This window comes from Ictidomys tridecemlineatus, chromosome 15, assembly GCF_052094955.1.
Source record: "Ictidomys tridecemlineatus isolate mIctTri1 chromosome 15, mIctTri1.hap1, whole genome shotgun sequence".
Taxonomy (NCBI): Eukaryota; Metazoa; Chordata; class Mammalia; order Rodentia; family Sciuridae; genus Ictidomys; species Ictidomys tridecemlineatus.
The window spans coordinates 34,511,796-34,525,866 of NC_135491.1; the positions used below are offsets into that span (position 1 = coordinate 34,511,796).

Sequence of the window (14,071 nt, forward strand, 5' to 3'; positions counted from 1 at the left end):
CATGGAGAAACAGGTCCCACTGAGGCCAGCACAAGGTCCTTGGGCATGGCCCATGAGGAAAACCAGGCGCACAATGAGAAGGTGGCTTGACATACACCAGATCTTAAGCTGGGGGCAGGAAGCGTTTACCATATACCTACATCCTCCTTTCTCTCCACATCCTGGGACTTCAGGTATGGGATGATGGCCACTCCACTCTCCATGATGGCTCTGTGGAATAAGCCATTGCTCATGGGGGACAGAATCTGGAGAGAGAACACAGGACATGCAGGGAACATTATCTTGGGGATCCCCACCCTTCCTGCACACCATCCATCCCTCCTGAAGGGCTCTAACCTCAGAGTGGGAGAAAGAGCCCTGGTGTCAGACTCAAGAATAGATGTGAAGCTTTGGGCAAGTTCTTTAACCTCTCTTGGGCTCTGGTTCCTCATAAACATTTCAGTCAAACATTCTAGTACATGAGTTCCAGCTCCTTCACTTCTCAGCTGGGTCATTTTAGACAAGTTAAGAATATTTCCAAGTACTAATTTACTCCACTGTTGAACTAGAGTTGAAACTCAGCCTAGATCACAGAACTGTTGTGAGGAGGAGGGGAAATAGACAATTTAGAAGTCTTCACGCAGTGCCTGGTCCAATTTCAATCATGAAGGTGGTGGTTGTCCTATAGGTAAAGTTAGGTTAATCTTGTCTGCATTAAAAGGCAACTTTGACGATATAAAAATAACTTAAATATTGTCAAGGGCTATACAGCAGAAGCTTTCTTAACCCCCTGCCATGTAAACAATTTCTGTAACTGACGTGCTAATTTATGCCAAGGAAATGCTGGCCACTCAGAGCCAATGGGCCTTCTTCTAGCACCTCTGTATGTTTCTGTTTGCTGAGCATCAGGTGTGTTTGCTCCCAAACTTGTTTTGTCAATTGCACTTGTTATTCTAATTATACATAATTATTGAGCTCTTATGGAAACCATTTGGCTATACAAGTAAAAAGAAGACATTATGTCTGGGAAGAAAACCTTGAAAAAGATGAGTGGCCAAAAAGTATCTTTGTCACCCTAAGTATAGACGAGAGAAGAGTAAAATAGATGGGAGGAAGTTAAAAAAAACCTCCCGAATGTGCTGCTGCAAGACTACTTTGCCAACATCTTTAAGCTTACATTCATTGTTAATAAATGAAAACTGCACACACCTATAATCCCGGAGATTCAGGAGACTGAGGCAGGAAGATTGCAAGTTTAATCAAGATCCTGTCTCAAAATTAAATTTTAAGAAGGGCTGGGGGTTGTAGCTCAGTGGCAAAGGACTTGCCCAGCCTGTATGGCTCATGTAAGAGGAACTCTAGTGAGCAGACCATCTCTGAAAAGATCATACCCTAGCTAGGCATGATGGTGCACACTCATAAGCCCAGCAACTTGAGAGGCTGAGGCAGGAGGTTCACAAGATCAAGGCCAGCCTCAGCAACTGATTGAGATCCTGTCTCAAAATAAAAAATAAAACAGGGCTAGTGATGTAGTTCAGTCATAGAGCTCCCATGGATTCAATCTCCAGTTCTGCAACAACAACCAAAATCATAAATAATAATAACAGCACTCTGTATAAAACCATGGTGAGGGATGTGCATTTTTGTCTTTTCAATTAAAACAAAATGTTCATACGCATCTTTTGTAATTTCATGCTTAGCTCTGTTTTTCTACTGAACAATGCTATGGTTTGGACTATGGGTGGATATGGTGTTGGAAGCTTGGTCCCCAGGGTGGCAGTATCAGAAAACTGGTATCATATGGAAGCTTTCAGAGGTGGGGCCAGTGGGAGGTCACTAGCAGCCCTGCCCTTGGAAGGGATTAAGTCAGTTCTCACCAGAGGGTTGCTATAATGGAGCAAGCCTGACCCCACCAAGCTCTCTTGGCTTCCTGGTTTTGAGATGTAAGACTTCCTCCTACGTGCACTTCCGCCATGATGTGATGCTGTCCACCACCCTTCCCAAAGGCCCAACCAAGGGGGCTGCCTGATCCTTCATTTTGAGCCTCTGAAACTGTGAGCCAAATAAACCTCTTACTTTATACAGGAGCCTGTCTCGGGTAGTTTGTCAAAGTGAAGGCACCAATTAAATTGAAGTCAGTCATCATCCTCACTCTTCTAACCTTCCCCACCAAGGTTCACTCAAGTCACAAAGCAGAAAACTCACCAGGCCAGAAACACTTATGGCTCCAGCTGACTCTCCAAAGATGGTCACAGAGCCAGGATTCCCACCAAAGAACATGATGTTCTCCTGGATCCAGGATAGAGAAGCCACCTGGTCTTTGAAGGCCCAGTTCCCTGAGGCATGCTGGTCCTGTGTGCTGGGGGGGCAAGAGGCAGAGTGAGAATTTTTAGTCGGCCACTGGTTCTTGCAGCCCCAAGTTCTCAGAGAGCCTGTGGGCAGGTGTCAGCTGGGAGAAGCTGGGGAAACCAGGCCTAGTTCTTATCCTTTGTTGGGATTTGGGTTTCTGTGAGAACCTGGTGAAAACTATGCACCCCAGGAAAAAAGAAACATACAATGTTGAAACATGATTCCAGAGAATTCCTAGGTTCCCTGAATCCCTGGAATCCAGAAGATTCCCGCTGCTGAGATTGATCTGTACCAATTGTTCAAGGTCTTCCTGGGCACAGAGATTCCAATGAACGACAAAGTTAGTAACAATAATGGCAATCACCACAGAAGCAGGGTATGTCTGACACTGCTCTGTGGGGTTTGTGGCTAATTCTGGTCACAATCTGAGAGGCAGGTAGTTCTGCATCTTTTCCTCTTTGTCTCTCTGGGCCTTCTCTGCCCTGTTCCTAAAAGGCGGCCCTCTAGGACTTGCACAGGCCAGGCTTAAGCTGTGTGCTCTCAGTGGAAGGCTTTGACAGGTGCCTGAGGGTGCAGTGGAGAGATCTGAACGTTCACCACACCACTCTGTTCCCTCCACATCTGGGGGTGCCTTGGGCAGTGGCCACATTTGTCCACAGCCAAAGCTCATGCTCATTTTCTTTAATGAAGTATGGAAGCCTGCCATCAGGATACTGATGGATACATAATCTCTCTCAAACAGTCTAGGAAATTCAGGCACCGAGGTTAAATCCCCTTGCTAGAGAGAGCTAGAACGTTGGAGAGTTGGGATCCAATGAGTCTGGCCCCAGAGTCCATGCTCCTAACCACGCCCCATGTCGCTGCCCCTGCTGCCTGTTTCCCAGAATGAATGAACAACTCCGAGGGGATTGTTCTGAGGGTACAAGGGAATATGCCACAGAACCAAAAACATCCATGCAGTGCACACCGGAACCTGAGCAATCTCAGGATCACTTTTTTCTCCCCTGAACTGATCCCCCCTTGGGTTCCTTTCTCTGCCTATGACCTCTGGGATGGTTCTTCCTACACCTGCTCACTCACAGATCTCTCCAAGATCTGCAATTTTACCTCCATTCTTTGGTGGGCTCCACATTGGTCTCCATCCCTCCCTTTCTGTGTATCCTGAGAAGCATTTTACTTAATGGTTAAGACCTCAGCCTTTAGCACAGGAGTCAGAGCCTGGTCATTCGTTATCTGGATGATCTTGGGCAAGTCACTTAACTGGATGAAGCTCAACGTTCCCAGGTTAATAGAAAGGAGAATAACAGTGCCCACTCTCTATGGTTATTGGGAAGATTGCCAGTGACACAGGTGCACAGGGTCATAAATGTATTTAGTGTGATTTTTATGATTCAGTCTTCTATGGAACTCTTTGCTAAGCAGACACCCAAACTCTCCTCCCCAAATCCAACTCCATCTTTAAGGCACAACTTAAATGCCACCTCTCTGCAGAAGCTCCCAGATCCCTGGAATCTCCTTCCTCATTTCCACACCCCCTTGCTCTCACTCTTGGACAATTACTCCTGTTTTGCAAATGTGGATATGAGCATCCCTGCGTCATCTCCCCGACTTGCCTATGAGTGTCTGGGGATAGGATTCCTATGTGAATCATTGCTGCCTTCTCCACAGTGGGTGACAGCCACCTCCAAACAGCACCATGGCCCCACCTCTCCCTACCTCTCTTTGCTCACATTGCATCCTGGATTTAGACTGCTATGTTTTAGGCAGGATAATACAGGCAATCAAGAGACCAGCCGTGTTCTATCACTTCTCTGTACCTTCATTTTTCAGCTGTCAAATGGCAATAACATCAGAACCTTCCTCGTACTATCATTTTAAGGGTGAGTTGAAATAACACAAGGCAGGTGCATGGTATCCTACCTGACTCACAGGGAGTGTCCAAATACATGACAGGTATATACACGGGGAAGGAAGGCCAGTGCCATGGAGGAATTAGTCTCAGGGAGGCCTTGAAGTGGGGTCTTATGGTAGACACTACTAACTGCTCACACAACTTGTCTGTCTTCCACATCTCAGGGCTGAGCTACATTCCACATCTCCCTGGCAGTTGGCTGTGGTCCCCAAAGGACTGAGTTCTGCCCAGTGGTATGTGAACAGAAGTGATGAGCGCCACCTTCAGGCTGACCCAGGAAAGCCGCCCTCAGGCGATCCTCCATTCTCTTGCTCCATCTGCTGGCCAAGTGCAGATCTGGGCCCTAGAGAATCTGTATCAGAGCCACAAGAAGGAAAGAACCCAGGTGGTCCCTGACTGCCCATGTGGAAGGATGTCTGTCAATCATGAATATTCACATGGACTTTACTTGAGATTTTTTATGTTTTAAAAGGCTTGGAGGTTTATCTGTTATAGCTGCTAAAATTACCGAACTAATGAGGGCCAAATGTGTTCATTCCCTCTAGGTTTTTGGACACTGCTCATGGCTACTGCACAACTGTCTCTTGAGGATCTGGAATGTCAGTCACCTGGGGAGACTCACCTGAAGAAGCCAAATATTCCCAGCCGGTACTGGGCGGTCACGATCAGCACATTCTCATAGGCAGCCAGGGCAGACCCATCAAAGATGGAGGCTGAGCCGCTCTGGAAGCCACCGCCCGGAAACCACACCATGACCTAAGGAAGAGAGTGGAACACTCTGCTCAGCCACCAGGCACCCACATCCCCTCCCATGAAAGTTGGGATTTTTTTTTCCTTAGGGAATTATGAAGATCTCACTTTTCCTTCTAAGTAGGGTCTGACCTTTTATCTTGATGAGAAAAATTGGGCTCAGGGAGCATAAAACCTTATTCAGATGGTGTTATCACTATTTCTAGAAGTCTCCCTTCCGTTCTCTTCCGTTCATGTCCGAGACTGTAACTCATGGGCAAGAAAAGAGAAGAAAGCCATGGAGGGAAAGTACAGCCAGACACAGCATGGACCTTGATGCCAGGACCCAGCCCTGCCATGAGTGTGTGTGCACCAGACTAAGTCACTTATTCACTTCCTGTGCCTCATCTTCCTCGACATAAAATGGGTCCGATTGTCCTCATGCACTGGGTTATTGTAGGAATGAAGTGACATAAAGCACCATCGGTGCCTAGCATATAGGGAGCTCTCACTAGATGCTGCTGTTACTACACAGAAGAATGAGTCTCCCATTGCAGAGCCATGGCTATGGGGAGAATCGGTGCTGGGTGTGGACGGTGTGGCTAAGGGGTGGGTGTGGCTAAAAAACATAACCCTGAACCTCCCACCCTACTCCCTTCTACAGGGATCTTTTACGTTCTTAAATGATATACTTAACCTGACTGTCTTAATGGAAAACATAAGAGTTGGAAGATGTTATAATCCTCTGTTTAAAAAAAAAAAATCCTCAGGGGTGGGGTGGGAATTCTCAAATTAAAGAAAGAATGGTTTCAAGACGTGTCTTTCCAGAAGGTTTATGGATCATTCAATACTCAATGGAGAGGAAAAAGAAATAGAAATCCAAGGCCAAGCTACTGGCAATCAGAAAAGATGACGAAGTGGATCTATCGATACAATGACTTTTCAAGACAGCGTGAGGCTAGGTTTGACTCCAGATGCCCCGTCAACCTGCCTGAATCCCAGACCAAGGACCTGCCAGCCGGAGCCCCAGGTGTAGCAGGGAGCCTTACAGGGAGATTGGAGCCCCCATCAGCATGTGCTGGCGCGTAGATGTTAAGGTACAGGCAGTCTTCCGACACTCCAAATTTGGGATAATGCACCTTGAGAAAGTGTTGATGTGATAACAGCCACTCTGTGTTCTGGAAGCACCTTGGAGAAAGGGAGAGAAAAGCCCCCAGGTGTACTATCAGCAAACCCTGCCTAGGAGGGACCAGCAGTGAGGCCTGGCCATCTTCTCTGAGCAAGGGAGGTACCTGGGAGCTATTGGTACAAGGTCCAATGGTCCTCAACCCCCATAGTTTTCAAAGCAAACTATTATTCTCTTTGATCTGGTCCCTAGATAGGAAAGCACATTCCGCCAAGTGATTGTACCATTGACCGCACACACCCACCACTGTGATATGGACACACAAACACTCAAACTAGCTCAGCAAGTTCCCAGATTGTGGCAGGCAGGACAGTGGGTTGGCTATCAAAGGCTTTGCTCCACAGCTGCTTTTAATTCCCCAGAGGAGCAAAGGGATATTTCCATATCTCCCCTACCAAGAACCAGCTGAGGTAGATTTGCAGGAGGACCCCAGCACCCAGGCTCTGTTCAAGCTCTCTCTGCCTGGATATATCTGCCAGCTTACATTCTTCCCTTCCTTTCAGATTCAGGCCAAGGACCACCTCCTCTGAGAAGCTTTCTGAGATTTCTCCAGTTTGACCATAACTTTTCTTTGGAAACATTCACATTCTATGTGTTCTGTCTTTAGAACTTGTCCCAGGGTTGTCCATGAACATTATCATCTTTCCCAACTCAACTGTGAGCAGCTAAAACCCAGGACTCTGTATTAGTCACCTCTGTACAGGTTTAGTGGTGTTGCAAGTGTGACTATTTCTACTATACTAAGTGCTCAATTAATATTAGCTGTTTTGTTAATAGAATACTCCACAGTATGGGTGATGGGAAGCCATCACTGCAGACTACCCCTGGTAGGTGTCTTTGCCTTTTTGTATGTTGCTTATCACAAATTCAGGCCTCACAGTTTTCAACAAAGCTACCTCCTAGCTTTCCTCAAAGTTTAGCTGAGTTTTCCATGTTCCCTCCATACCCTTCTCTAATCCCTGTAGTTGCTTTGTCACCTTTTCTTTCATCTCCCCACAAAATGTTATTTATATCTTTCCATGACCACCCTTCTTGAGGGAAACTAACAATAGTTCCATACCCATGATTTTTCTGCTTTACAATAGTGCAAGAGTAATATGCATTCAATAGAAATCGTACTTCAGAGCCGGGCACAGTGGCCAGCAGCTCGGGAGGCTGAGGCAGGAGGATCAGGAGTTCAAAGCCAGCCTCAGCAAAGGTGAGGTGCTAAGCAACTCAGTGAGACCCTGTCTCTAAATAAAACACAAAATAGGGCTGGAGATGTGGCTCAGCCCCTGAGTTCAATCCCTGGTACCAATAAATAAATAAATAAATAAATAAATAAATAAATAAATAAATAAATACTTCAGATTGATCATTCCCTGAGTTAGATATCTGCAGTTCAGCCATGGCAGTGAGCCTTAGCTCCCAGTCAGCCATATAATCACAGTGGAAACAAACCATACTCCTCAGTGTTCTGTGTGGCTGAGCTATGACGTCCTGTAGGTTAGATGTACTCAATGTACCTTTTACTTACGTGGGCTTCCCAGAACATAACCCGCCATAAGTTGAGGAACATCTATAATTCTCTGTTGACATCCCCAGGGCAATGGAGAGCCAGTTACTGAGTTGGTTCTCAATGGATATTAAATCAATGAACCAATGAACAGATGACTTTTGTCTTAGTGTTCTCAGACCCTGGCCACATGAGGTCATTTTCTGTGGCTTAGGAAGCATCCAGCTCCAACGTATTCCTTTGGCCTGTGACCTTAATACCAGGAATTAATGTAGTCCAACCTAGGGCTTCACAAAATCTGAAGAATCAGAAGATTCTTAGGGATTTTAAAGTCTTGACTCCCCACCCAGAAGTTTCATCTCCTCCACCATTAACCTGGTGACTGATTATCCATGCAAGTTCAAACCCTGCAGCGACTGGGAGCTCCTCACCTTCCAGTCCTTGCATCAGTGCCATTTATGTGATTCTGATCATCCCACAGGTATTTATGGATTCCGCTATGGGCCAGGCATTGCATTGGGAACAGTTTTAAATATGTGAGCTAAAATCCCTCTCGTGTAGTTCTTCTCTGACTCCAGAGACGAGGTGAGGTCATTTGGAAACACGTGGGCAGTTTCCTTCTGACCAAAAGACTCAAGGAGCCCACTGTAGCACTTCTAAGTTCTGGTTGGTACTCAGAATGCCTAGAGAGCTTTCAGATAGCACATATTTTGGGGTCCAGTTCAGGATGTTCTGACTCAGGAAGTTGGGAAGGGAGACTCAGGATTACATACATTTTTAACAATGCCTCCACTGTCCTGGTGGTCACCCAGTGTGGAAGCCCCGAGATTGCTGAAGCAAAGGTTCAGGTCTGTGGCCCTCTTTTCCTCCTTCTCATCTTCCTAATCCTCAGTGTTCTCCCTTCTTGTCCCCTGGGTTACATGACCTTCATTGCCCTGTCAGTGATCTGCCCCCAAATCCCAGAATCACAGGCCACCTAGAGAACTAAGCCTAGTCTTACAATGGAGGGTAGGAGGTGGCATTACGCAAGCCATCCCAGGGACTTGCAGGTTGAGGGTCCGTAAATCGCAGGGGTCCCACAGGGGGTGCAGCATAAGGGATCCCAAGGAACACGTTCACAAGCACTTGGCTTCCCAGCACAGAGACTTGCTTCCCCTTGACCCATCCCATGCTGGTGATCCTCTCTGGCATTTCAGCCATGGCCCCTGAGAAACAGATGGAAAGAATGAGGGGTTAGGTGGGAAGAGAGAGGGAATCGGTGGAAGCCAGGGTCCCCTCGGGAATGCTCCTTCTCCACCCAGAGGCCTGCAACAGGAGTAGCTGGATGCCCTCTCCAAGAATCCGTATCCTTCTCTTCCTTCCCACCAGAGCACTGACTCAGATTCCCCTGGAAGCCCATCAATAAGCCACAAAATTTGGGAGGGGTCCCCCTTCTGCACCAAGGCTTTTCCTTTCTGTAGGACTGACACCAGCTGGGCTTTGTAGATGCCAGGACCCAGCCAAATCATCTGCCCAAGGTCCCGCCCCTTCATCATGTCTGCACCCAGGGCATTGTGGCTGGCATGTCTATGCATCACCTGTACAGCTACGGCTGCTTATTTTTCTGAAAATTAAAAACTCCTTTTAAAGTTTAACCTAGAGGAATCCTAGGAGATAACATCTATAGGACTGTGGTTTTGATGAGTTAGGTGGATGCTGTAGATACGTGTTGAAAATAAATATTTGCTAATGAATAAGAAATACCTCATGTGGATGCCCCCTGAAATCAACTCATCCAGTTCTAGGTGCTTAAACATGGCACCTCGGGACTCTGGGTGTGCAAGTGTCTCATTTTCTGCAAGAATTATGGAGCCATGGGAAGGAAACTTCCCAGGACTTAGTGAGCAAGATCTGAGTGTCTTGACACTACTTGTTATGATGTTATTATGTTCATGAAAGTCCCATCTTCACAGTCAAGACTCCAGAAGCACAGGTCCCGTACCACATCCCTCCCCAGTTCCCAGAATGATGTGTCTCCTTTCAGAGTGTGAACAGCCCAAGGCAGGACCAGGGTCTTTCACACTCTACCTGCCCCTAGGATGGAGGCTTCCAGGCTTTCAGCAACACCAGGACTTTGGGGCCCAGAGGGCTTACTTACATGGGCCCTCAGAGACTCCTGAGAAATCATTTCATTTCTACAATGGAAAACCATCCCTCTCTCCCATCTTCTCCGAGCCTTCCTCTCCCACTGAACATCTCACCCCTGACGATGGTTGCAAGGATCCAAATGGCCCAAATTAGGGCTTGACCTGGATATACCCAATCACCAGTCATCTGGCTGGCCTGCATGAACTCCGCTGCTGGCCTTGGAGAGCTTCAGATTGGACAAGAAAGGGCTTCTTGATAGTAAGCAGATGTTGAGCAGACAAACAGAGGACACAGAATACATAAAGAATAGTACCAGAACAAGATCTCCAAAGGATTTTTCACCAAGCAAGACTTTCCTGTTCTGATTTACATAAGAAGCAGTTGATGATTAACTCTTGTACTAGGGAAGAGCATTTGGTAGGCTTTAGACTTTTAGGATCTGGTAAATCAGGGACCTCAAACTTGGCTACTTCCAGGGGCCAGGAAGGCCGAAAAACAGTGAATGAATGAAGCTTCCTAGGGAGGAACAATTGGGAATGGTGGAGACTGTGGAATACTTGATAATATATACTTTGTCTAAAGGGGCAGTGACTTCTCAGCTTCAGTAAACATTTGTCCTGTGACAGTGTAGGTGGGTCAAACTAGAAGTCAGTAACATCTCTTGGTTTTTAAATGTAGCTTCAATTTCAAAACAAAAAAAAAAAATCACAATGTGAGCTCAACGTAGCATTTCAAGTGGCTTGCATTGTGTCTTGGGTCAGCCCTCTGCAATTCGAATCAAACCCAGGTTTCCCAGTTTGAATACAGAAATTAGGCCCAGAGAAGTGAACCGGCCCAGAGAATTGGTTCTGCCAGGATCTGTACTCAGCATTCTGGGTACTCATCGCATCACGATGTTCTTTCCAATATAAGTTCATGCTCTCAGAAGGATTTGATGGGTGATAGAGAATCCAAGGAAGGACCCAGAAGCATTACCACTCTACCCCCAGCAGCCCAACAGGCTCCTTGTCTCACTTAGCAAAGGGCTCACAACAGGGCTTTCAAATGCTTGGGGGCTGGACTGGCAGATCCTAATTATCAGGAACACTTGTTGAAAATGCACTCATAAGCCCTACCCCCTGGAGATTTGGGGACAGGGTCCTAGAATTTAACAAAGGCAATAATGAGGTTGGAAAGCATCAATAAAATAAAGGGACTATCTCTCAAAAGAATCATCTCATGAGATCTTATATGGGGAGCCACAGAAGGCGTTCTGTGCCTACTGGATATAGAAGTCTGTGCGTCTAGCAGGGAAGACGTTCCTTAAGGCCAGAAACAAGAGGATACAAATGCACTTTCCTAAGGCAGATACTTCATAAACCTTTGTCCTCTGGTAAATAATCCTCCTTTCCCCATTCCATCTCTGCTCTTCATACACTGCTGAAAGTTCCACAAATTATGGAAAGACGACTTCAGAGGAATCTTATCTTACAGGAGAGTTTGATTCTGAATTTGGCAAAAAAATATTATTTATAGTTTTAATTAACCTTGAAAATCTTTCAAATTTCCCCTGAAGCGTAGTGACCAACAGTGGATGACAGACCCTATGAAGGATGTATGCGTTAGATCTAAAGAAAGGGATTGTTTATATTAACTGTCTGGATGTTCAAACCATCCACCTTTGAGGTAACTGTGGATCTTTTGGGGTGATTGGATGATGTGTGGTAATTTCTGAAATGTTTCCAGTTTACTGGCAGGGCTTCCTTGCTTAGATTCAGCACTGAGCATAAAAATATTTCACTGCATATTTACAGACATGTTCGCCATTGAGAGGATCAAAGACAAATAGAGTTTTTTAAAAATATTTTATTTTTTAACATGTATTAATTGCAATTAATGGGATTCAGTGATATTTTAACACATGTATACAGTGTAATGATCAAATCCAACCTCCTTCATAGCTTTGTAGACATCAAAGCACTCAGCTCATTTTCTGATCACAGGTGGTTAATAGTGTTTGCTAGACTGGAGTCTTAATCTAGCCTACTAAAACCCACCTACATCCTGGCTTTTAAAAAGCTATAAAGAAGAATATGATTCCTTCCACCTAGGAATGTTCCATTTAAGAATGTTTCATCTGAATGTCCATCTCAGCTTTGCCCATGCATCCTGGTGGTTCCCAAAACTTTGTCATTGACCTATCTTCACAATTTATGTCATTTTCCCTACCAACTTGACTATCCATTTACTTGGTGTTTTTTAAAAATTGACATTTTAAGCAACTATTATCAAGGAAGACTTTATGTACCTAATGCAATGAGGATAGTGTTTTGAAGAGAAGAGAAATATGTTCAACATTTCTATACCACAAAGTCATTCCCCATTCCCCGGCAACCATTATGGTGAATTGATAGGGCATGTATATAGAGAGAGGATCCCCAAAACAGACAAGGTTGAAAATCTGCCTCTTCTATACTATGGATCTTAGAAAGGAGAAGGGAACTGATTTGGTTTACATATGAGATGTCCCCAAAAGCTCATGTGTGAGATAGTACAAGAAAGTTTAGAGGTAAAGGGATGGGATTATGAAAGCTTTTAACATAATCGGTATGTCAATCCACTGATTGGGATTAACTGGGTGGTAACTATAGTCAGGTAGGGTGTCAATAGAAGAAATGGGTCACTGGGGGTGCGCCTTCAAAACTTGTCTTTTACCCTTGTTGAGCAGAGCTCTCTCTCTACTTTCTGTGTTCTTTCCTGAGCTAATTTCCTCCACCACATTCTTCCCCCATGATGGCCTACCTCACCTCAGGTATAGAGCAATGGAGTTATATAGAGCACAAGGAAGCCTTGGTTACCCAGGAGGAGGCAGCACCAAGGTGCTGACCTTGGGGTCATCTCTTGGGGGTCATCTTTGAGATGACCTGGGGCAGACACAGCAAGGTAGAAGTAGTTGGAGAAAGAAAGATCTGAGAAGATGTTCCCACCTCCCTTGGGTCCCCTATTTTTCAGACATCACCACATGGCCTTGAAAGGAACTTGGAAGTGATTGCAGATCTGGTGGGAGCTGGATGAGGAGGAGGGAATACGGAGTACAGGCTCCAGGAGGGGATACGCTTCTTGGGCTTCAGAAGAGAGTGGAACCACAGCATGACCTGGGGTGGATCATTGTGCTGAAAGCTAATTAGGGTACGGAGGGCCAGTGGGCTTTGATCAAGACAAGAAGACAGACCAGGATCCCATCTTTTTAGAATTCGTCATGTTTTCAGGAACACCAGGCTAGAGGAAAACTTGCTATGGAGACCACAACAATAGAAGAACCTCTGCAAGAAGTGATACAGGTGCCCTCTGTTCTTCTACTCATGTGGACACATAAACTACCCCCAACTTGGGTAGCCAGACGCCATCTTGGAAAGAAAAGTTGGTGGAGGAGGAAGCAAATCTGAGAGGCTGTGGGTTTATTTGAAAGAGATTGTGCTTCCTTAGTAGGCAGTTTAAATTACTGAATAGAACTGAGTTTACTGGATTGAATTAGATGTAATTATTTACCATTAATCAGAGGGGTTAGGTGTTTTCTTTTTGTCAAATTAACCAGCATTAGACATATATAAAAGAGATACTATCACCAATCAGAGTTTATCTCTTCTACAAAATTGGAATGGAAAGAGGACTGTGGAGGAAATGGCTTCCTAATTATATATCTTCTATTGCTATTCTGGTTAGTTATCACCTCTGATTATCTCAGATGTCCCTTAATATATAGGGTTTATATTCTGGGAAACATGGATGTATCAAGAAACAAAGGTGCTAGCTATCATTTGTGGAATGCCTTATAGATATCAGACACCAGGCTAAATGCTTTGTATCTGTTGCCTAATTTAATGCAATTAAATATCACAAGGCTAAGAAGAATCATACCTAAGGCTTGAGCCCAGTTTTTCTGCCCTTAAGTTTCAGGATTTGCAATTTGAGGAGAGAGAGTAGGAAATAAAGGGCAATAGGGAAATCAGGGAGGATGGACTGGCTTCTTCTGACCCTGGCAGTGAAAAATCACCTCATCTTCAGGAAACTAACATCTCCTCCTGGGATCTTCATGTCCCCATCAGTAGCACAGATCAGTGGACTGGAGAGTCACTGAGAAACATAGACCTTTGATCAACTCTTCCTGTTCTCCAGGATTGCTCTTTTTCTATTGTTTCTTATTAGTTATGCACAACATTAGGATTCATTTTGACGTAATTATAAAAGCATGGAATATAATTGGCTCTAATTCAGCCCCCAGTACTTCCCCTTTCTCTCCTCTCCTTCCTCCCCC

General features: G+C 45.3%; 1 protein-coding gene across 1 annotated transcript in view; it reads right to left on the bottom strand.

The window, feature by feature from the left end:
- Ces5a (carboxylesterase 5A) overlaps nucleotides 1-13,523 on the bottom strand; it is a 33,342-nt gene extending 19,819 nt beyond the window's left edge. Inside the window, exons 1-6 of the mRNA XM_040279582.2 lie at nucleotides 9,879-13,523; nucleotides 8,651-8,855; nucleotides 6,019-6,157; nucleotides 4,863-4,996; nucleotides 2,185-2,338; nucleotides 141-245 (exon numbers count right to left, since the gene is read on the bottom strand). Coding sequence (XP_040135516.2) covers nucleotides 141-245; nucleotides 2,185-2,338; nucleotides 4,863-4,996; nucleotides 6,019-6,157; nucleotides 8,651-8,855; nucleotides 9,879-9,978 — 837 coding nt within the window. The 5' untranslated portion in view covers nucleotides 9,979-13,523. The remainder of the gene's footprint in view (nucleotides 1-140; nucleotides 246-2,184; nucleotides 2,339-4,862; nucleotides 4,997-6,018; nucleotides 6,158-8,650; nucleotides 8,856-9,878) is intronic.
- Nucleotides 13,524-14,071: the final 548 nt, after the last annotated feature.